Source organism: Opisthocomus hoazin, chromosome 4 (assembly GCF_030867145.1).
Source record: "Opisthocomus hoazin isolate bOpiHoa1 chromosome 4, bOpiHoa1.hap1, whole genome shotgun sequence".
Taxonomy (NCBI): Eukaryota; Metazoa; Chordata; class Aves; order Opisthocomiformes; family Opisthocomidae; genus Opisthocomus; species Opisthocomus hoazin.
Genome location: NC_134417.1, coordinates 23,067,696 through 23,091,160, shown reverse-complemented (window position 1 = coordinate 23,091,160; position 23,465 = coordinate 23,067,696). Strand labels below are relative to the sequence as shown.

General features: G+C 46.9%; 2 protein-coding genes across 3 annotated transcripts; both read right to left on the bottom strand.

Moving 5' to 3' along the window:
• Positions 1-1,832: 1,832 nt before the first annotated feature.
• Positions 1,833-5,611, bottom strand: GHSR (growth hormone secretagogue receptor). The gene is made up of 2 exons (XM_009940026.2): positions 4,858-5,611; positions 1,833-2,214 (listed from the first exon to the last, which is right to left on the bottom strand). The coding sequence occupies exons 1-2, from the start codon at positions 5,609-5,611 to the stop codon at positions 1,910-1,912; spliced, it is 1,059 nt and encodes a 352-aa protein (XP_009938328.2). The 3' UTR covers positions 1,833-1,909.
• A 6,509-nt stretch (positions 5,612-12,120) lies between these two features.
• TNFSF10 (TNF superfamily member 10) lies at positions 12,121-22,538 on the bottom strand. Of its 2 annotated transcripts, none has more exons than XM_075418316.1 (5): positions 22,315-22,538; positions 18,508-18,660; positions 16,898-16,940; positions 16,080-16,196; positions 12,121-15,360 (listed from the first exon to the last, which is right to left on the bottom strand). In XM_075418316.1, exons 1-5 carry the CDS (start codon positions 22,438-22,440, stop codon positions 14,912-14,914), a joined length of 888 nt encoding a protein of 295 aa, XP_075274431.1. In that variant the 5' UTR covers positions 22,441-22,538; the 3' UTR covers positions 12,121-14,911. The 2 variants fall into 2 exon arrangements, with proteins under 2 accessions (XP_075274431.1, XP_075274432.1); XM_075418317.1 differs by having other exon boundaries at positions 12,121-15,357.
• Positions 22,539-23,465: the final 927 nt, after the last annotated feature.

Below are 23,465 nucleotides of genomic sequence, written 5' to 3'. Positions count from 1 at the left end.
GACACAGCTGAGATTGGAAACAGCCACGTGACGCTAGGCGTGTGATGGGTTCATTTACACAGACAGGTTGTTAGTGAGCTCGCATCTTCATGGTCTTTTCAGGATTCCCAAATTTCTTGTTTCCCTGAGTTGCGTGACATCTGCCATCAGATCTGTCTGTCGGTCAACGGGCGAGAGAACAAAATGAGTAACGAGGTGGGCGCGGTGAGGGGCGAAACGGGAGGTGATCCTACCGCCCCGCTGCTCAGTCGTCCCTTCATTTACAGGTCTGCATGCATCCAACCCCTACAGACAGGCTCGGGTGCCACAGCGAGGAGCAGCCATCAGCCCCCCGCCCCTCGCGAAGCGCTGGATGATAGAAAAACCACCGTATGTACAGAGGGGACCAAATTCTCCTTTGAGTTCTACCTGAGCAGCACCATCAGCTAAAGGTGTAACAGGCGGAAAATGGCCCATCGGCATTCATCGGAGCTTGAAGGCAGGAGGACTTTTGCGAACAGACAATTCGTTATGGAGCTTCTGTTGTGGACCAGCTGGTAATAAATATGAGAATGAAATAAATAGAAAGCTGCTATTGCACATGCATGCTCCAAAGCTCTGTTAGCTGGACCACAGAATCTATGTGTTGGTGTGACAAGAGATGCAATATAAGACATACTTGCTAGCGTAAAGGATGGAAAGGTTACTGGTTTGCCTTCTAAGGGCATACTTGAGTTATAAAAATCAATTGAACTTAAGATTTTTATGGATCAAGTATGAGCATGTGTCTCCTGCGTGTTTTAATGAGTATTTTTCTGTTACTTTGTCAGGTCAAGTTAGTTAAAAAAAATGTGCTGAAATTGGTACTGCAGCAAACTGGTCCAACAGCACACCGGGCTTGATGGGGGGACATGGTACTGGTAACCAGCCAGTCTGCTGGAAACAGAAACCAGCGGTGGGGCACAGGCAGGAGACCTGTCCTCAGCAGCCTTCGGGGGTACGGGGGTGCGCAGCATCGGGACAGGTAGCCACAGACTCGTTACAAATGCCGAAACAACTAAAAGCTTTCACGTTCAAACACATCGAGTCGCTCACAGTCAAGCTGTACAGAACAAGTACAGATGATTTCGCTAGTAAAAAAAAAAATTATGACTTTGGTGGGAGATTGCATTCCGTATTTTTATAGCATCACTGCCGTCCTGAAGTCAGCACTGTCCTTGTCCCACTGATACATATTTAAAAAAAAATATTTCAGTACAGTCCTGTTCTAAGCCACTTCTGTGAAGGTATTTTTCTTCACTTCCTTTCTACTTGGACATGACATGAAGGTCACTTACTTTTAGCATGTTTAAAAATTATCCATTTTATTTCTCCTTTTTTGCAGACATCATTTTCCTCATTCAGAGAAAAATGTTAATTAATTTAAAAATCAGGATTATGAAAAGTGTATCAAATTCCATGTTTATGACTCCAAAAAGGCAATTCAATTTTCTCTCTCTAGGGTCTGGTTATACGCTAGTAAAATTCTTTGCAAACCTCCAGTTAACTCTGGAAAACTTCAGCTCGAATCAGCTGCTCCTGAAGTCACACACACTCTCCAGTGACACGGGCTGCGTTTGCCTGTTCAGAGGGGTAAAGCCTAGCTCACCTGCTGAAGTCAGCATTAAAAAATCATACGGGCAAAAGCAGCAGAAAAATAGTACTTGAGCGTTGCCAAATTCTGTGACCATGTGCCTCCTTTTATAGTCTCCAAGTTTCGTTGATGGTTTTTTTTTTTTTAAATCTTTAACTGCCTACATTACTTCTTTCAGCAAACCCAGATGAAGACAGAAGCACAGCTTTAACGTTTCGATTTGCATTTCTTCCCCTCTTTCGTTATGGCTTTCTGGGAAACGTGGGTAAGCGATGCTCCGGCGCTGGAAATCCCGTGTCATGTGATAACGCTCGGTTCTGTCCAAACGCGCGAGCTCTCTTGCTTCGTGCTGGAGAGTCTTTTCTTTGGAAGGGGCTTGAGCCCGAACAGCTGGCAAGCGGCGACTCGGTACTTCTTTGACATGATGTTGTAGAGGATGGGGTTGATGGCTGCGCTAAGGTAGAAGAGGACGAAGGACACCAAGTTGCAGTATTGGCTGATCACTGCGATCTCCAAGGATCCAGCTTCGAAGGATTTGGAAAATAAATATCGTCCTACGTGAAAAGGTAACCAGCAGAGTATGAAGGCAAATACCACCACGACTGAAATAGAAACAGCAAAAGAAATTGTGTTAAGTATGAGTAGTAAAATACAGGTGCTTCAAATTCTATTTAAAAATTCTATTTCTTTAACAAATTAATCACAAAGTGTGAAAATTATTTAAGGCAAAGGCCCCAAAAATAAACCAAACCACCTGAACGTGGACCTGTAGAGCACACGTGCCGAGGAAAGAACAGAAGAGTGGTGCACCCCTCCAGTTTGTCCATTTCTTGGAACGTGAGTTACACTAAAAACTGTAAAACTATATATATAATATATAACTGTGTAATTACAGTTATATAGTATATCTGTAACAACGTGCTATCACTACGGTTGCATTTATATGTAAATATAGTGCATGTAGAAGCACAGGCATGTGTGTGTCCTCAAACACTGGCCCATTTCAATTTCCAGCCTAAAGAAAAGGAAACTTTTGCTGTTCCTTTCCTGTGTGCTATTGACCTTTATTACTTTTCATATTGCTTGGAGTGTATCTATTAATATACCAAGAGAGAAAAACCAGAAAACTCGAGCAAGTTTTTTTACATTCTTAGGCAATTTTTACCAGTTGACCTCTTCTCTCATGCTAGCAATCCTGCTTTCTTGTGCCAAGTCGCAGCAGATGATAAAATTCAAATAGATAAGAGGTATGATTATAGGGATCTTTCCCCAGAAACTTTCTGAACAAGCATTCCCAAGTTGAAGTGGTTACTTAGGCAGGACTTCTGGTGGACACTAAAGCACAGAGCTGAGGTTCAGAGTATGTTTTCCAGCTCTGCATCTGCTTGAGCCAACCGCTTCCGTTTTTATCTCAGGATCTTCACCTACAAAATTCAGATAATGTTTCCCTAGCTCACAAGTGGAGTTGAATCCATGCAATGAGTATTACCATGCTGGTCATTATGAGCAGAATTTTAAGCATAGTCAATATTTTCCCCTGTAGGCATGCATATCCCTAGTCAGGCTGTTGACAGTTTGATCCTCAGGCGTGCAGGATCACACTGCTTTCAGCAGGAACGGGGTATGACAGCTCCTCTGCAAGCCAGGCTACACGTTTAGGTGTTTAGCTACCGACCTGGAAGCATAACCTTTCTCTGCAATTTAAAAGAAGTTTTGATGCTAGTCCCATTTACCTGATGTTCCATGACTTGCCAAAGTCTTAGAAAGTGCCGTCTAAACTTTAAGCAGAACACTAAAACCAGTGAGAGCAGACTCCACTGAGTATCTGCTGGGACTGAGCCCTTACTAACCTCTTCTCTTTCCGTCTTTCCATCAGAGTGTTATCATTTAGAGAATATTGGCTCTCTGTCAGAGGACAGTCTTGCCACTGTCTTGCTGTTCTCAGACCTTGTAAACATGAAAAACAAGGTGTCTGAAATATTGTAGTGCTTGTGGCAATACTTCAGGGCAGAAATAAACAGTTACTATTTCAGAATTCTTTACGGTCAAGTATACAGAAATCTAAACATAGTAGTAATATATGCTAGCAATTTACTTATTGTAAGTAGAGATTCATAATCCTCAAACTCTAGAAGTGTAAATGATGAATTACTTCCAAGGTCATGCTTACCAGGCTGAAGTAATTCTATTGATCACAAAATGCGGCTCAAAGGGCACAAAGAATGCTGCAGTTTTTATTATTCTTCCTGCTGTTGCATAGTAATAAAGCAGGACATGAACGAAAACTCAGTTAGGCTCCCATTTACTACATCAGACACTCTGCCACCTCTTCGTCTAGCTCATTAGCCCAGCACTCCAGCCTCACTGACACCAGCACAGCCGAGCTGCTGCCCGTGACACCTTCCCCATGCAGAGCATCTCCTCCCCCCCGAAATCCACGGCAGGACTGGCACTGCGGAGGACTTTCTGCCGGAGTAAAAGTACGCGGCAGCAGAAGGATTCCGCAGTTTTCCGACACTCAGCTGCAGAACAACTTTCCGGTTTTGTGCATCAAACTCCCACCACGTGCACTGACCTAGTCTGTCAAAATTCGTGTTTCCGTGTGCCAGCCGTTGCTGCTGTTTAAACCAATCCGCGATGTAAATGCACAGAGTTAGGAATGACAGCGTCTGTCGTCGACCCTGCTTTCTCGAAGTCGGTGAGAATTTACAAGCTCACAGACCTCCAGGGAGAGACGATGCTCCCTGTTCAGCACATCCCGTGTTTTGTTAATACAAAAACACAGATTTATTTTCACAAGCTTACACAGCCATCCTAGTGAATAACCCAAATTGGATAAAACCTTGATAGTCTTTTCATATGAAGCTAAAAACTAAGTGCACATCACATCCTGCAGCTCAACTTTGTGGTTTGAGAAGGGTTTAGTTTTGTTTAAAAATCAAATCAACCGTCCTTCTGTAAATATTCAAAAATCTCCAGGGCACCAGCTAATTGTAACTGCAGCGTTTGTCCTTGGCGATGATGGTTACTAACGTTTGCTTGTCTCAAACCAGTGAGAAATAAATCTGAGGAGGAAGGAGAGTTACTCTACGAGTACCTTGAGGTGCAGCGCTTTGTATGCAACGTTTTCAAGAGACACTTTCCTTCGGAAGCAACTGTCGTGAACTACCAGAGCGCTCCCGGTCTTTCTCTCACACACACAAGCACACACATCCTTTGGAAAAACAGAGCAAGAAGAGCCATACCTAACATCTTCACAGTTTGCTTGTTGTTCTTATCCCTGATGACAGTGTTCGGACCGATGTTCTTCCTCTTCCTCCTCCAGAGCTTCCTCCCGATGAGGCTGTACAGCACAGTCAGGCAAAACACGGGCAGGAAAAAGAAGATGCTGGAGGTCCAGACCATGATGGTGAGGAGCCCCGAGCGGATGGCGTACTCCGTGGCTCGGCACTCGTTGGTGCTCTGGGGGTTCGTGCCGTTCTCGTGCTCGACCCCTACCAAGACAAAGATGGGTCCGGCGCTAATGAAGGAGACGGCCCAGAGGAAGAGGATGACCAGCTTGACCTTGCCCTTGGTGATGATCACTTTAGCTCGGAGGGGGAAGCAGACGGCGACGTACCGCTCCACGCTGAGCGCGGTGATGTTGAGGATGGTGGAGTAGGTACAGCTCTCGCTGACGAACTGGAAGAGCTTGCAGAGGACGTCCCCGAAGTTCCAGGGCCGGTACTGCCAGAGGCGAAAGAGGTCCAGAGGCATGCAGAGAAAGATGAGCAGGTCGGAGAAGGCCATGCTGGACAGGTAGAAGTTGGTGGTGGTCCTCATGTCCCGGAACCGGGACACCACCAGCATGGTCATGAGGTTGCCGACGATCCCGATGACGAAGAGGAGGACGCAGGCGACGGTGACGCCGGTGAGCACGGCTGCGGGGAAGAGGTGCAGCGGGGGCTCGCCCCCGGTCCGGTTCTCGGCGCCGCGCCCGCCCGCGCTCCCCTCCCGCATCCTGCCGCCGCGGGCTGCGCATCCCCGCCCGCGGGGCCCCCCGCGCCCCCCGCCGCACCGCTCGGGCAGGTGCGGGGAGGTGCGGGGAGGGGAGGGAGAGTGGCCCCGCTCCGCCTCTCCCCGGGCGCCGCTGCTCCCCGCGGCCCCGGCCCCGGCCCCGGCCCCGGGAGGGCTGGCGCTCGCCTCCGCGTCACCGCAGACGTGGGCGCGGAGGAGCCCCCCGCACCGCCCCGGGGCTCGGCCGCAGGGCGAAGGGGCTGGCTCAGCCCCGCATCGCAAACCCCGCAAAACCCCGCACCGGCCTCACCCTGAGAAGTTTGCTGCCGAGCGCCCCGGCGCGGGGAGGGTGGGGGGGGAGGGGGGGGAATGTCCCCGTTTCCCTCCCCGCCGGCCGGTCCGCGCTCCTTGCGCAGGGTAACCGCCTTTTATCGGTAGTTTAAGCGGGTTTTGGGGGTTTTTTTTCCCCCGCCGGGTTGCTGATGTCCGGAGGGACGGGTGCAGCTGCAATGGGCACCGCGCTGGGTACCTTTGCTGCGCCCTTGGAGCTTGGCAGGAGCCCGGCAAGGCTCCAGTTCAGCGAAGCTGCAGCGATCACCCTCTTCTGTGTGATTTACCTGCAGCTAAATCCCGATTCGGCGTGTTTCTGCCGCCCTGCTCTTCGCAGACACGCACATCGTCCCTCTGGGTCCCCCCGGCCGCAGGCTCCCGCATGCTGCCAAGGGTGACGTGGTACCCGAGGAGAAAAGCGGTGGAAGCAGCACAAGGTGAGACCAGGGACTGTAAAGTACCCCCCAGCACACCTGTAAGGCCGGTATCTCTCCTCCTTTCCAACTAGTCCCTGCAAAGTGTCAGAGTGTGCTACGGCACAATTTCATTTTCACTCCTGTCTTTCTATCTAGAGGGGCTGCACCCCTTCCCTGGTACCCCATCTCTCAGGTGGCAGCTGCTGCTCTGCATCCACGTCAGCATCTCGCTTAATTCGGCTGAGAGACAGTTTTATGCTGGGTTTTTTCCCAGGGCGCACTCACGTACGCGTGTACACCATCTGCTAGCACTGCCATTTCACAGCGGCAGAGCTCTGGTTAAGGACCGAGCACAAGCGTGGCGCGACGCAACGCCGTCTGACTCTGCCGGTGCCTCCGAACGTGCCCGCTTTCAGCCGAGCACTTTCTGTAATAATGCAAGCATTAGCCCTAGTGCCGTGTCCGTATCCTAATTTGGATGACACATTTTTGCAGTGTCGTTGGAATCAGTGTTCATCATTCCTGCTCTTGAACCGTAAGACAGTTCTTGTAGCAAGTTACTCAACTGTTGCTACATTTTGTGGGGGGTGGCTACACATTAATTGCACTTGGAAAGAAGAGCCTAACGTGCTTCTCACTTTGTTTACCCAGCTGCCTATATAATCATTTTCTATATTTCTGAAGAAAAATCGTGGGCTATATGCCACCAAGGTACAGTCGTTTCATATTGGAATTTCGTGTCCATTCTAATTTAAATGACATTTCATTATACTGTGGAGGAGCTGGTAACTGCCTCTGTGTTTAGGGTGCCAAATACTCTGTATTATTATAAGGAATTATTTCACCATTTTTTTCCTGATGAATTCATAGACCAGTGGCATTAGCTGTGGGATGTTGATATTTGGCAGAAAAAATGGCCTGAAGCTATCTAAAAATGTGACTTTTCAGTGTAGAGAGGATCATTCATTCCCATGAAATTCTTCCAGTTTTTGCTGAGCTGTATCTTGCCCGAAAATGACCATTTCTCTTTCCCCAGGGAGAGGAAAGCATTCTTTTATTTTTTTTCAGAAAAAAAAAAAAAAATCCTTATTAAAATAATACTTGAACTGAGGTGTGTGTAGCAAAATCAAGTAGCCAAAAGTGAGGTAGCACCAGATTTATATGCCCTGGACAGCTTGAGCTTGTAATGCAACAAACTAACACCAAATTCATTGGGAGATTGACGTGTTGAGTGATGAGCCACCTGGATCAAAAATGGCAGTCATGCTTTGAATCCAGCAGCATCGATTCCCTTCTTGTTTAAAGGGTATCATGAGTCAAGGGCTTTGCTGCCTGCTTTTGCTTCACGGGGTCAGGGCCAGAAAACAAGTCAGCTGAGAGAGAAGGAAAGCAGCTCCAGTTTTCCGATTCTTTCTGACTTCTTTGGCGATTGCAGGCCAAGTCTTGATGGGATGTAAAGAATTGACATCCCACAAACTTTATCACAGAATCACAGCATGGTAGAAGTTGGAAGGGACCTCTGTGTGTCATCTGGTCCAACACCCCTGCCGAAGCAGGGTCACCTACAACAGGCTGCACAAGACCATGTCCAGGAGGGTCTTGAATATCTCCAGAGAAGGAGACTCCACAGCCTCCCTGGGCAGCCTGTTCCAGTGCTCCATCACCCTCAGAGTGAAGAAGTTCTTCCTCATGTTCAGGTGGAACTTCCTCTGCTTCAGTTTGTGCCCGTTGCCCCTTGTCCTGTCACTGGGCACCACTGGAAAGAGTCTGGCGCCATCTTCCTGGCACCCACCCTTGAGATATTTATAAGTATTGATAAGGTCCCCTCTCAGCCTTCTCTTCTTCAGGCTGAACAAGCCCAGCTCCCTCAGCCTCTCCTCATAGGAGAGATGCTCCAGTCCCCTCATCATCCTCGTAGCCCTCCGCTGGACTCTCTCCAGTAACTTCTCATCTTTCTTGAACTGGGGAGCCCAGAACTGGACAGAGTACTGCAGATGGGGCCTCACTAGGGCAGAGTAGAGGGGGAGGAGAATCTCCAGTATTATAACTGGGGATTATCCTTTGCATGATAATGAATTCATGCATCTGCTTTGCATACGCTGAAGGACAGTGGTGAAGATGGTGGTGACAGAAGAAATAAGAGCTGTGAGGGAAGATGGCTCTAGGGTGCAGAAAGTTACCTACTTGCCCTCAGCTGCAAGAACAGTACTTCTATGTTACTTTAACAACTGCAGAAAAGATTGAAGTCATTGATGATATTGGGATGAGAGAAATGAAGAGAAAGAGGCAGAAGTTACGTACTTTTTATTCAGAATTGTATCCACTGACTGGATGTATGAACAAAATAGATACATTAAAAAAATAATTTTTTAAAAAAAGCATTATAATAGACATTTACCTTTCATGGAACTCTTTAAATATTGGTGCTCCTCTTCGGCATCATTAAAGTTGTGTTGAGCACTGGAGATAAGGTAGAAGAGCGTTTCTATTTATGGAGTTTTGAAATCTCTCCGATGTTCCACTCATTCCATTTTCTTCTCATCCAATAAAGTTTTAATTCTTGTTTATATCATTGTTGTCATGGAAATACGTGAAGGCTTTGAATATGGAATGGTTATGGTTTTATTGTGGAGAGATGATGAAAGTGGAAAACAGACTTCAAGGGAGAGATGTCCCGTTTTAAAATGGTGCATCATCTCCAATGATTCACGGAAAAGCAAATGTAGGTTTTTTATTATATCCAGGGGCAGAAGACGTTTTGACTTTTATTATACGCAATTTCAAGAATAGAAGGTAGCATCTGGTGTATGCTTCCATAGGTTACGGTGTAGCAGCCATCATCAGTGAGTAGTGCTGATGACATTGTGGTAATCCAACCGACTAACGTAAAACCCAGGATGTGCTCAAATGTCTTTACAGTTGCTTATACGGCAGTAAACATCCGCAAGCAGACTTCAAACCAGCACTAGTTTATTAATCAGCAAAGCCGTGCTCTAACGCCACTGATTCGGAGGCATCCGTTTCGAGCTTAGCTTTTTGCCATGTTTCACCAGCTCATCGCGCCGCCAGCTCACACCCTGGGCAGTGATGTCCCTCTTCCTCCCACTTGTTCACCAAGCGGGGAGAGAACATGGTTCACCTGCCACAGGTATGTTTACCCTGAGTTTATTAATGTTTATTAAATAATTTCTAGCAAGAGAGTAGTAGATGTATCCTGTATTTTTTTAATATAATTGGACATTCTCTCTAAAGATCTGCAGGTTTTGACTCAAAGCTGTCCTGGCTTTGGACGGAGATGTTCACCTGACTTACGTGTGTTTATTAATATTCATCATGATTTGAGTTTCCTTAGTGCCAGAACGTGGAGGATGGGATTGCGTAGTGAATTATTCCCGGTCATACTTTCTTGTCGATACCTTTATCTCACGTTACATCAAGGAGTGATAACTTCGCTCAATTCACCAGCAAACCTGCAGTTAATCCACTTAGCCTGTACAACTACCGGGTGAAGACAAAATTCCCATGACTCAATACAAATTGAGAATAATAGGCACTGAAGAATTCACAGTCAGACAAAACGGAAAGTATCTTGAGGAGGAATTTGTGCCTTGGATTCTGCTGCATTTAAATTGCTGGTTTCTGAAAGGCGGTTGGAACAACTTTGGATTCCCTAATGTCTGCTAATGCTGCGAGTGTTACATACGTGATGTGTTCAGTGCAGAAGTACTACGTGCATCAAAGAGTGTGATTTATATTAACTCTGACAGAACAGCCCATAAAAATAGGAAGCTTCTTAAACCGACAGGCTTCTGCCATAAGCTGCAGCCCTGTCTTGCTGGCCACGAGCAGTTTGACAGCATTTCTGCCATGACCCAGTGTCCCAACTCGGTATCACCTCTAAAACTTTCAGAAAAAATTGATGGAGAGGTCTGTGTAGGTTCAGATTATGAATGTCTCGGGAAAAGGCGTGGTATTACAAAATAGCAGTGATGTGGGGGTCAGGCAGTTAGCTGTGGCACCCGGGTAATCAGAGGAAAACTAATGATTTTTAACATGTTACACAGCATGCAATTTCAGTCTGTTAATACAGAAAAAAGGTATGGAGAACCAAATTTTGGATCATTCTGATGAAAATTGAGATAAACTTCCATGTAACTCTACATGAAAAAAAACCCCAACCTGTGAAAATTGGATCAGACCCAACAATATCCCAATTTATCTTCCATTTCTGCTACTGAATGGCACAAGGTGCCTTGGAGGGATGAATGAGATCTTGTCTCAGTGTGCTTATTTGTATCATATTGCTCATTACATCCAGTCTTTTCTCAGACCCTAATATTTAGATGTCATCTGAAAACTAAAATTATTAATGTCTCAAAATCTCAGTGTCTGAATGGGGCTGTTTAACTGTTTGCACGCAGTACAGCAAATGCATCCCTGATCCCACCTGGACAGCGGCTACTGCTGCAACACAAACAAAAATGATTACATTTACTAAGGCAAAGCGAGGCAAAAAATAGAAGTCCATTTCGATGAAGTAATGAAAGGTACAATAAAAGCCAGTTAGCTGGCATGTCCTCTTTCCCATGGAAACACCAGGAAAGAGAGAAGCCTCTGCTGAAATAAAAGCAGTCTCTATGAAACAATTAATTTCTTTTTAAAACCTGCGGGCATCCCTGCAGTTCAGGGCTGTGGTCGCGGGGGCTGCTGCTCCCCAGTGATGGCATACTGGTTCCAGTGGGGCTCGGTGGGGATGGGGAGAGGCCGCACACACTGACCTAGGCGGCTGGTTATCGAGCCTTGAGGCATGCCCACCTAATCTAAATGAAGCCTAACACAAACACTGGGCTGAATGTATTTAGATTATGGGTCCGTTCAGGAGGCATGCTTCCATTTTTTTAATCACGTAGATGTGCATGAAACAGTGACGTGGGGGGCTGCAAGAGCCCAGTACAATAAGATAATACTGGGAACCACTAGGAGAAGGTGGCATCAAAAGGAGGCACGCTGAGGTGGGGGCAGTTTTGCTGGGGGTTTGTCCCCCGGGAGCAGCCGGGTGCCCTGCGGTGGCACATGGGGGCTGCTCCAGCCATAGCCCTGCCCTGCCCGCGCAGGACAAAACCGCCCCCTCTCCCATCTCGGGGCTGGGGGTCAGGTTACGTGATGCCTTGCTGAGTTTCCAGGGATAGCTTGGGTTTCGTACCCTTTTTTCGGTGGGGGCAAATTTTGGAAGTGGAGGGGGTAGACCAAACAATATCCCGTGTTTGCTTTTGGGACAAGGAGTGCATTTGTTCTCAGCATTAGGGGATCTCCAGTTTACTGCTGCTTTACACCACCTGTAAATGGTCCTTGTCCCTCTGAGTTCAATGTATCTTTCACTGTAGTTTAGCAATGGATAAGAATTAGATGTTTCTGTAGTAAACAGATTTCCTGGTGCTTAAGTAATTGCCAAAGCCCAGAAACACGAGAAGGACCTCGAGGAAGTGCTCAGGGTTTTGTAGTGTCTGCTCACCAGAACGTTTTCAGTGCTTTCTTCCACGTACTTCTTCCAGATGATGTTCACCAACCAGGGTATGGAGGCCAGTTCTACGGCATTACACAACATGGCATTGCTCAAGGGCTCGCGTTCTGTCCTTTGCATTGTAACTGTTTGTGGCATTTAATGGATTATAACCGATACCAACCAACGCCAGAGAAATTGGTTTCAGACTGGGTTGTTAGGGAAGGCATAGGATGACACCAATAATCACTGCAAGACTAAATAACTACTTACTAAAAATGTTTTATACAAAATGCAAGTAGAAAAACGACAATATTTACCTGTTACCACAACCTACATCCACATATAGAAAATTGCTACATTCGCCATTCAACATAAAGTGAGATGAACAGTATGATTCAGGGTGCAAATGCACAGAGAGAACTTGCTACATCTTTCCACTCATCTTCAACCGTGTACTTTCTGGTATTGCTTGATAATCTCTCCCCAAGACAGTATCTGGCAAGCATGCCTTTGGATTATTCAGAAATAAAATATGATTATTTGGTGTGATCCCTGTTGCGATATGCTCTGCGTGCAGAGAGCAGGAATATGTCCATTTAGATAAAAAAGGAAGATGATGCCAGCATTCCCCAGGTGACAGCTGGCACGGTGTTATACATTGAGAGTTGAGGAGAGAACACGGAGCAAAAAAATCTGTGTGTAGTAGATAGTTTGTCTTAGCATCAGCTGCAAGTCAGTGGAGTCCCCACGGTTTACTTCCAGTCCTTTCTAGCAGCCAGGACTCCTACGTTACACAAATCGGTTCTTAGTCGTAGGGAGGGTTTCTGACTCTCCACTGCCACCAGTAAATCCAAAACAGTTCTTCACAGTTCAAACAAATTTTCTTTCAAATAAGCTCCTAAAATAACATTGCTAAAAAAATTAACTTTTTAACACAATAAATTGCTAAAGAAACCCTCAAACCTGATAGCATGGGTTAATCCTGTGCTGGGATCGAAAAGCACAGTCCATTTGCAAGGAGAACCTACAAAAATCATTTTTCCAGTATAGCAGACATCCAGATATGTAGGGAATAGCTTTGTTCTCTCTAGTCTTTTTTGGCAGGCAGAAAATTTACGAATTAAATACCAACATCAGAAAGAAAACTGCAGAAATATTTTCTGTCCTCTTTCGAAACAGACGATTTGAGACTGAGGCAAACCGAAGCGTTCCAGTAAACGGGAAAGGATTTCAAATATTTGATTACCACTGAAAACAGTATGCGTGACGCTGTCTTAAAAGAGCAGGCGAAAGTTAAGACTCTCCATTTTAAGCTTACGGCAGCGTGTTTCTTTGCCCTGACCTGTCAAAAGGAGGGGTATTCCTGACATTCTTCTCTTGCTGCTCAAACGCAGGGATTGAAGCGAGCCAACGTAACTGCTTTTCTGAATGGCAAGATCGACGCAGGGGCTTGTGCCGATTCATTTCCTCTTGTTGACAAAGTAGTAGGATGAATGATGCATGTTTACTTGCCAGGCCCATATGCGAGGGCTGTACTCGCATGTGATTTAATTACCAGAGAGTGGAGGTGAATGTGAAGGTTCCCACGGCAACCTTAGCATATTAAAAAAATAGACAACCCAACTTTCTCCTGGCATCATGCTGCTGATGTAAAGCAACATTTGCAGAACGACTGTCTTCCTTTCCCTCCAATTTTTTTTTTCCCTTTCACCTTCTTTTCCCCACCGTTTTCTCTGAACCTGGGCAAAATGCATTCATGGTGCAAACTGGTATTGCTCCACTGATAACGCCGCGGATGTACTGATTTATGCTACCTGACTTTTGCTGGGGATCTAGCCCACACAGCTTACTAAAAAATACAGGGGACAGTTTTTTAAAATAATGTGGTTTAAAAAAAAATCATTACAATTTTCCACCCATTCCTAAAAATAAAATAAAACTCAAAACATCGTTACGCAAATTGCCGCTCTTGGTTAAGTACGGAGAGTTGTGTTTTCCTTAAAATATTAGTCATTGGGGTGTGTTGTTCTGCGTTACATCCTACCAAATACAGGCCAGTACAAAAAAAGTGGAAGAACCATGTCACGCTTAATTTGTGGCAAATGTCTAACAGAATTCAGTATTTACAGAAAACCACCTTTTTTCTGAATCAAGTACTTGCTGTCAACAATTTTAACAGCAGCTACATTACTGAGCCTACTGGAAGCCTGGTGAAATCTTTGCAGCACAGCAATTAAGTAAATAGGCACTATCATAATGTGCTGATCAAAATACTGATTGATTTCAAAACCTCTTCTGTGCCATTTCAGCAGCTGGTTTTATGTACAATATCCTGATTAAGACAGACTAATGTGTTTACTCAAGCCATGATCCTGAAAAATGCTTAAGCACATATTTAATTTCAAGCATGTAAATACCCTGATTTCGTCAGACCGTGCGCTTAAAATTAATTAAGTGCTTAAGGGCTTTGTTAGATGAGATGAAGATGCGCAGTTTGAGTTTCTGATGGCCTTTCAACTTTTGTAAAACTCAGGTTCGAACAAAAACCTCCAGGGTAATTCTGCAGGCATCTGGGAAGCAGTACTTGCAACGGCTCCTTAAAGGAGCTGAGATTTTCAAGACGGGGTCCCAGTGGAGACCACGAATAAAATCTGATCCCCAGTCTCAGCCTCAAGTGACTGGACCCGGAGCATCCCCCATCCCACCTGCCGCGGCTGAGCTGGTGTGGAGCATCTCTGTGGAGATGCTGGCGAGCGCTTACCTGCCCGGACTTCTGGCTGAAGGTATCAACTGCGGCGTGCGAAATCCTCGCACGTCCCCAGCCTGGCCGGGCAGCGAGCTGTGGTGCCCATGCCTGCACTAAGCATCGCTGCTCCTTCACGGCTGGTGGGAGAGTGTTCGGCACGGTCGGACCTCGCGCCGAGTGAGCTGAGAAAGGGGAGCCTGGTATTGTCAGTATTGCTTCAGTGTTTGCTCATTATCCCCTAGTTTATTGAATTTTAAGCTGGTCCCGACTAGGAAAAACTGGCTCCTTTGGAGCATGATTTTCATCTTTTAACCGATCATAAAGGCTCCAAAAAAACTTGCTTCTTTGTCCATGTCAACTATGTCACCATTACTGACAGAGACAAAAATCCTGTCCTCTCTTTTCAGCTGAAACACACCGCCTTGGTAGATGGAGTAAAGTCCATATTCTGCCTTTTTAGACCAGCAGCTTGTTCTTGCGCTTTTCATGAGCAAAATGGGCTCTGGGTAATTAGTCACTTTGTAAACATACTGGACAAGCTGCTTGGGGTTCCTGATTTGTGCCAACAAATCTGAATCCTCGTTCTCGTTTTCACGGAAGCGAAAATAAGTTTGTGAGTAGATGTAATAGAAGCCGGTTTGGGGTATCACTAACTCGCCATTTCTCAGCTCCACGTTGTACAGGAAAGAGTGGCCTTTCCTCGATGATTCCCAGTTGCTTATTTTTTGTCCGTTCCCTCTTCTGGGTGAGGAATCTACTTGAGAAAAAAGAGAGAACAAGTTAAATTAGAAGCCGGGTAGTGAAGCTAGGTGTCTGCTAGTCGGGGAGTCTGATTTTTTAACAACAAAGTACGGAAACCCATTCTTCCCAGTGGCTACTAGGTCCCTTCTCAAAACAATTTGAAGATCCAGGAGTACGTTGTTTAGCTCTGTGTGGGAATTCATGTGAATTGCCTTTAGTTTTAATTTTCGTGCTCCAAAAGGAGAGAAAAATCACCATGTTCATGTTGTTACTTAGTAACAAAGTTAAAATAACCACTTGTGTCTGATACCTGCCTAAGCTGTAGAAACCCTTCCAAGCCTTTCATTAGTACGGCCTGAATGTCAAGTCCCTCCTGTCCCTGGCTCACGTTTCTAACAGGTCTGTCACCACAGCAGCTGGGACTCGCACAACTAACAGAAGGACATTAAAGGAAAGAAAAGAGGAAAAGTTCACATTAGGAAGAAGGATATTTATTTTTTTTCCCCTAATGAAAGTTCCAGAAGAGAAGTTAGTAAGGTACCCGGAGGGAACGAGCTTTCTCCTGTCCTGCGAGAATTAGCTGAAAAAAACATTGTCTGGGGCAAGATGAGTTTTTAATGATTTGCTTCTGATGGTTAACTCAATGCAAGTATTAAAAAGTGTATGTAAGCAGCGGGCTAGCAACGAGAGAGTAATTTCTGTGATCTCTAACTATTTTTAAAGGTTTTTCCTTACTGCGTGGGGACAGAGAATTCTTCCTATTGCTGTTGCCCGTCAGATGCGCTGCGATCCTGTTGCCAGGGCTGCGTGGTGGCTGCCCCTCAGTGTGTGACAGCGTGAGGGCTCTTTCGGCTGAGGAAAGATGAGAAATGGAACCTCATGTTAGAAGCAAGGCTGTAAGAAAGCACATCTGCCCCATCGGACTTGATTTTAAGGAATACGGATGTTATTTTTTTAATTGACTAAATCATAGACTGAAGGCTGTGTATTGGCTAATAAGGCTCAAGTGTCTCTTTTGCTCTTGGTCTCCTTGAAATGTCTTTATATACCTCCTTGTTCTCCTTCTTCTCCTTGCCCCACCCCAAAATTATGAGCAGCCAACGTAAAATATCCCACAGTACCAAATTTTCACATTCACAATCAGTATCTTTTATGGCTAAGTATTTATCATCTTTACTCCCAGCTTCCGCTTGGAGGTCACCATGCTTTCGCTCGACGCGTTTAGAGCTGTATGAGCTTCAGCAGGGCTGTTCCTTAACCGTGCTCTGCACACGGCAGTTCAGTGCTCCCTGTTCCCAGGGACGCTGTGCGGCTCGGGTCTAGAAGCCGAGTTCTCTGCATCCACCTTGGTTACCTTCCTCTAACCACCTGACCATATTTCTGGCTCCTGAAAATTTGCCTTCTAGTAATAAGCAATAATTTTTCAATGATGTGCTGCCAGTACAAGATCTTAGCCAGTGTTTTCTGCACTTGTAAAAAGTTCCTTGAGTCACTACACATCAGGTGCCACCAGCAGCAACTTTTTGCCACAGATACTAAAATCGTTATAATACCGTTGACTGCAGATATGTTTTCCTCATAGCTTCTTGCCATCATCTGCCAACAAACATAGAGAAAATGAATTAGTTCATCAGTAGAAACTGACAGGTACAGGAACAAGACACTCCTTTCTCAAACTCATGAATAAATGGTATTCTGAGCTTGATCAACATGCAAATCAAAAAAACCCCATTAATTTGTTGTAATAAAGTATTTCTATATTTACAACTTTTATGTAACTAAATACATGGGAAAACACTTTCAGGAGAGCTCAGCCATCTGGGCTTTAAGTGTGTTGGAAAACGCGACCCTCATGGTTTTCTCAAATAAGAAGAGATACAGTGTAGAAGCATCAGCTTCTGTTTGCAGAACACTTGGCAGTGTGCACTTCTGTGGGACCTTGGCTCTAAGAAATTAATTTCATTTATTTTTATACCTCTAACCACTTATCCATCTAAGCTCTTAAGCCAGCATATCATACTTTGTGCGTTCCCCTTCTTTATAACTGTTTGCTGACTGCTGAAAGGAACAAGTTTGGCTACCGACAGTGGTGCAGCTGCAGCAAGCGGGCTGATGGTTTGAGACGATTGACCTGGGTGACGAGTGTGGGCCCTGTATTGCCACTTACCGACGGGTCCCACCCTGCCGCAATTCTATTTATCCATCTATCCATCCATCTATATTATTATTGTTGTGATTGTTATTATTATCATCATAATCCTTATCATTATCGTAATTATAATTTATTATTATTTCTGCCACCCAGGCTATCTTTTTTAAGCAGTCAGGGAGCTAGTAGGTACATTAGATGTGTAAATGCCCACCAAATTAAACAATGTTTTCTTTATGCAGAAGTTCAGGGTCTTTGCTGGCAGAACTTCCACCAAAGGAGCCGAGATCTCTGCATACAGATAGAGGATCCATCCTGGGCTGCAACACTTGCCAGGTAAGTTTCAGCCAGAAGTGAATTTTTATGGATGAGCTTTTTTCTGTGCTAAAGACAGGTTTTTGAAAACCGCTGCAGAAGATTTTAGCCTTTCCGATTTCTCAGCCAGGCTTATTTTCTTCTCTGCAGCCAAAATTATACGCATTGTGTATAAGTCACGCAGGAGATGGTGTTCTCTGAATGCTGAGCCAGGAAGGTGCTGTGCCCGATGCTGTGTGCTCGCTCGCTCTTTCCTTCCCTGACACAGTACGCAGCTCGCAAGCAGACCATTCCTCAGGCACCTTTCTACCTCTCCCCGTGCCCCGCCGCATCTCGTTTCCTCGTGCCAATCTCCCTGTCTTTCCGAAGAGGCAGTGATGCCTCTGCTGGCCCTACGCTCTGTATGGGCAGGTGGACAACAGGCGCAAGCCAAGGGCTTCTGCGCTGAGGTATTTCAGACAAGCAACCTGCCACTGAAATTAGCTTAGTAAAAACTGATTGTCTTTGCCTTCTTATTTCCTGAATCTAGTGAAACCACTGTGAGGGGTTTTTCTGCCTCAGTGCAAGCGCTCTGTGGCTGAAGCTGTGGCTTGGCTATTGCTTTGCAATAAAACAATCTGAGAGCCCCCCTTTATTCTGCTATTAGGATTCGTTAAATCATAACATCACCACTGTTTCAGTATGTCGGTTCCCAAATACCTTTTTAATTAACTTTCCCAGGTGCCACTTTACTTGCCAGCAGGGGTCAGCCGCTCTGTCTTCGCTTTCAATTAGATCCAAGTTTTGGATGAAATCTCCGATTTCCTCCCCGGTGAGACAAGCAATGCCGCTCTTGGAGTACGTGTCCCGGAGCTGCAGCAGAAGGGAAAGTCAGGATTTTTCACCTGTGGTGTGCTCGCAGATGGTCAGCTGTGGTATGTCACTCAATTCACTTTGCTTAGGAACGCGCTTTCTTTTCTTTAAAGTATTTGTTAGTATGGTCTAAGTTATGACTATAGAGACAGCATGAGTGATTCATCCTGATTTACATATTCATTTAATTATGATGCCATACCCAATATGCAAAAATGTACTTGCATTATCTCCATGGACATAAATTTGGTATCCAGCACTCAACTAAATAAGCTTTGTGAAAATTCAATACCCAGATCACTAATGCTGTGAATTCTTTAGTTTCTCTGGTTCTGCATTAAAAACATTTCTTTTGCACAAGGGATTTTTTCCTCACAAAATATTGAGGATGAAATCAAATACCAGACCTTGAAAATATTTTCCATTCTGTCTTATCAGCCAATGCCATTTGCAGCCCAAGCTTTTACTGGTATATACCCATACCCTACCTTCCCCACATCCAGTTTGGGGCTCTCTCTGTATTTGCCCTAATAGCCCAGAACAAAGTCCAGACCACACAGATGACATTTGGGTCCAAATCAAATTACAATGCTGAATGCTTGTGGCATGGTCCTATGCTTACACCCTCTAGTCATAGAGAAAGCACGTTTTCTTTTGCTGAAGAGAAATGGGTTTGAAGAGAGTGACAAAACTCCTGTGGAATCCAAGGGAACCTGACCAGGAGAGTTTGTATCTTAGTGGAAAGCTCTTCCCCAGCCCGGCTGCACCCTGCCCAGGCGACGGCTGGTGCTGTTGTTTAATGTACATACTGTACATCATAAGCCCATAAACCTGCACGACCCAGCAAACGCCAGCAGAGATCAGCTCCTGTTGTTGCTGAACTCGGTGGCTGCTGCATCAGCTACAAAGACTGGTAAGGGCTTGTCATGCCAGCAAGCAGTACTGCAGGAACCTGGAAGAAGCAGCCATCAGTAAGAAGCATGCAAAGCATTCAGATGGACTTCTTGTAACATTTAAATGGCACTCTTCTTATGTTAAAGTGTGGTTTGGTTTGCTAAACAGATGCATTTATTTTGCAAGTACCAGTTTCAGCTGTCCTGGAGACTGGGGTATTGCAAGCAACAAATGGAGAGGCCTCCTCCCCCACACTCCACACCTTTCCTGCCTGTTACAACACAAAGGCGCTTAGGAAGAGTGTCATGCTCCAGGAGGATGAGGAGGATTCACCCATACCACCCTCCACCTCCTACGGGGTTGAGCAGCACCTTCCGTCTGCAGCAGCAGACTCCACTGACCTCCAGCCAATACTTGAAACGATTCTGTACTTTGTGGTCAAAGCGAAATGGGGCCACCACTCTGAGCGTTTGTGAAGGTGTCTGTGTCCTTGCTGAGAAGTACAGTGATGTTCTTAAATCAGGTTCCTTGTTTCAAGAACTCAAAGTGATTAAATTTGTTTGCTTATTGTGGTAAAATGCACTTAAAACTAAAGGCTCTGACAGATTCAACAATACCAGCTTCTATAACACAGTAGTTTGAAGAGTTTTTTAAAAAATATATACATGAGCAGATGAGATACTATTTTATTCTCTTACCACATTTGCTACAGCTCACCTCTGAGCTTTGCCCTCCAGTCTGGAAGCAAACAGCCCTGCGCTTCTGCCGTTTCCTTACCCAGCATACTTTTCCCCCAAACAGCTTCACTATCATGGCACTGCAACAGCTTTTTGCATGCATTTTGCAGTCCTCGGGGAATGCAACCTTGAATCAGCACCGTATGGTAGTGAAGGTTTGGTATTTCTGTTGCATGGGTAGAGAAAGCAAGGCACCGGGGCGTTGTAAGACTTACTCAGATGAGGTTTATCTGTAGCAATGAAGCCTCTGAGGACCGAAGTCCTGCAGGAACGCTATCTTGTGAAGCTTCTCTCCTATTCTAGGAGCAGTGCGTGGACTGTTTTCAAAACAGAAGGAAGTCTGAGGATATTTTCCTCGCAGCCCTGTATCCTGAAGCATAGTGAACTTTATTGTGCTTATGTCTCAGCACTTCCTCCTATAGCAAAACTGTTAAACAAATGGTCATAGTTGTAGTCCCACTCAGATTACTACGGCTGTAGAGAAAAAAACTGTTAGTTGTACGTTATTCTTTTTGTGAAGATAAAAATATCTGCAGTCTGTGCAGCCATAGTAGCTTGGTGAAGGTGTAGAAGGGCAGACACTGTGAACAACAAAGGGAAGAAAAATGGGCAGACAGAAATTGCAGTTTTTTGAGATTTATTCCACGTGCACCATGTGGATGTGGGGTAGCAGACTGTGTTTCCAGACAAGCTGGTTCCTTGTTTACTGTGCGCCAGGTGGCACATGCAAGGATATGTGCTTAAGGTACCCCCTCCAGAGCCAGCAACCTTACTTCGCAGCCCAGCAGAACTTCAGTGTGGGCAGATTCAGCTTTTCACACCAAATGCAGGCTTGTCATTCTTCAGAAACAACAGAGTTGTATTTTGGGCAAGGTTGTCCCCCAGGTGTACATATTTGAATAAAGGGGAGGGAAAGATAAGTGTGGTTACTAATTACTTAAGACTGGCAAGTTTGTTAGCGAAGGACTCTGAACCATACACAGGAAGAAGACAATGCATTTGTAATATTTTTCGTCAGTATTATGTACCCTGATTTCATAAAATCAACACATCTCTGTGACTCCCCCATTTCACCAAACATGGGACAGCCACGGCTATAAACTTGGCAGGGAAATCTGTTTTATACATTTCCAAAATACGAGCATTGGCTTATATTGCAGAATACTGTATAATAATAACGTATAATAACTAATACCCTTTAACACTCGCTTTGCAGGGAGCTCTGACATCTCAGAAGACTCCACCTGTTAAACCTGGTGCGGAATAAACGCACAGGTAACAGAACTTTGCACATTTCTGCACTGCCTTCTGTGGTTGTACAGCTGTAGCAGGCTCGCCTGCACAGTTAGCTTCACCTCAGTGCCGGGGACAGCAACGCACTGGTACAAGCCCGCAGCGGGACCGTAAGTTCTGGGCAAGGCAGGGAAGCCCTGAGTAGCAGGGGGTCAGTGAAAAGCGGGATCCCACGCCTGCAGGCCCACGGGACTATCAGCTAAGTGCCATTTTCCTGCAGCGCAGAGGGTCTTTTGCAGCAAGGGGAACGGGGGGGGGTCAGCAGCTCGCAGGCTTGGAGGGGGGTGCGAGCGGAGCGAAGTGCCCCGAACACCCAGCGGGTCTTCTACCAGCCCCTCGGGGGAGTTCGGCGGTGCGGCCGCCGGGGTGAGGTTCCTTTGGGGTCAGTCATGCCTGAAAACGCGGTGTTTTCCCAGAGGGGGCACTGAAAAGGCGCCTCGGCTGCCCTCAGCCCCCACGCAGCCCTCCCAGCGCTCCGCCAGCCAGTTCGGCGCTCTCAGTCGGCTGCGAAAACGCGTTCGCCGAGCAGAAAGAAGGCGAAAACTTGCGAGCAGCCCCCCCGTCCGGCTCCGGCTCCGGCTCCGGCTCCGGCCCCGGCTCCGGCCCCGGCCCCGGGGACGCCCGGACAAAGGAGCGGCGCGCAGCCAGGGGCTGTGCCCGGGGCCGGCCCCCGGGGGTCCCCCCGCCCGTCCGGCTCCGGGGAGAGCAGAGCGCGGGGGTCCCCACCAACCTGTCGCAGCTCGTTGGTGAAGTAGAGGAAGGTGACGGCCACGCAGACGGACTGCAGGAGGACGGCGGAGACCAGCACGGCCCCGCAGGTCTGCGCGGGGCTGGGGCCGCCCGCGGGCAGCATCATGGCCGGGCAGCGCTGGGCCCAGGCAGCGCCGCGATCCCCGCTGCGGGGGCTTCTCCCTGCGGGGCGGAGCGGGCCCGGGCCGGGGGTGGGGGCTCACGGCCGCCGTCCCGCCGCGAAGTGCGGCCCCGGCAGCCCGCCCGCCCCTCAGCCCGCCCCGGCCGCCCGCCTCCCCGCCGGCCCCGGCCCCGGGAGCCGCCTTCCCCCGCCCCGGGACGGGACGGGCCGGGCTTGGTGCGGGTCCTGCCCCCCCCCGCCCCGAAACGCGGGGTCCTCCCTCAGGCATCGCGGTGCGGAGCGTTTCCGAGCGACGTTGCTGAGCGATCGCCGCGAGGGAATGGTGGAAATCGTAGGATCATTAAGGTTGGAGAAGACCTCTAAGATCACAAAGTCCAACCGTCACCCCCCCTCCACCCCCCCCCATGTCTGCTAAACCATGTCCCAAAGTGCCACATCTACACGTTTTTTGGACACCTCCAGGGATGGGGACACCACCACCTCCCTGGGCAGCCTGTTCCAATGCCTGACCACTCTTCCAGTAAAGGAATTTTTCCTAATATCCAATCTAAACCTCCCCTGACACTTGAGGCCATTGCCTCTCGTCCTATCGCTAGTTACCTGGGAGAAGAGACCAACACCCTCCTCACTACACCCTCCTGTCAGGTAGTTGTAGAGAGCAAGAAGGTCCCCCTTCAGCCTCCTCTTCTCGAGACTGAACAGCCCCAGCTCCCTCATCCGCCCCTCATAAGACTTGTTCTGTAGACCCTTCATCAGCTTTGTTGCCCTTCTCTGGACACGCCCCAGCACCTCAATGTCCTTCTTGTAGCGAGGGATCCAAAACCAAACACAGTACTCCAGCTGTGCCCAAAACTGAACACACTACTCGATTTTTTTGAAGAGGTTGAGGCTCTGGTTCAGAGTACGGAGAGGCCCAGAGCTCCCCAACGCCAAGCTGTGTTATCCTTCTCTGTAGCATCTCCTGTAGAGCTGGTGCAGCACAGAAAGGTACCCATGGGCCGGTAACCAGT

Coding starts and splice junctions, on each gene's coding strand:
- TNFSF10 (XM_075418316.1), bottom strand. CDS start 22,440: ATGATGCTGCCCGCGGGCGGCCCCAGCCCCGCGCAGACCTGCGGGGCC. Junction 18,661..22,314: donor TCACCAACGAGCTGCGACAG/GTTGGTGGGGAC, acceptor CTTCTGCTGCAG/CTCCGGGACACGTACTCCAA. Junction 15,361..16,079: donor GAATTCTCTGTCCCCACGCA/GTAAGGAAAAAC, acceptor TTTTTTCTCAAG/TAGATTCCTCACCCAGAAGA.
- GHSR (XM_009940026.2), bottom strand. CDS start 5,611: ATGCGGGAGGGGAGCGCGGGCGGGCGCGGCGCCGAGAACCGGACCGGG. Junction 2,215..4,857: donor GCAAACTGTGAAGATGTTAG/GTATGGCTCTTC, acceptor TTTCTATTTCAG/TCGTGGTGGTATTTGCCTTC.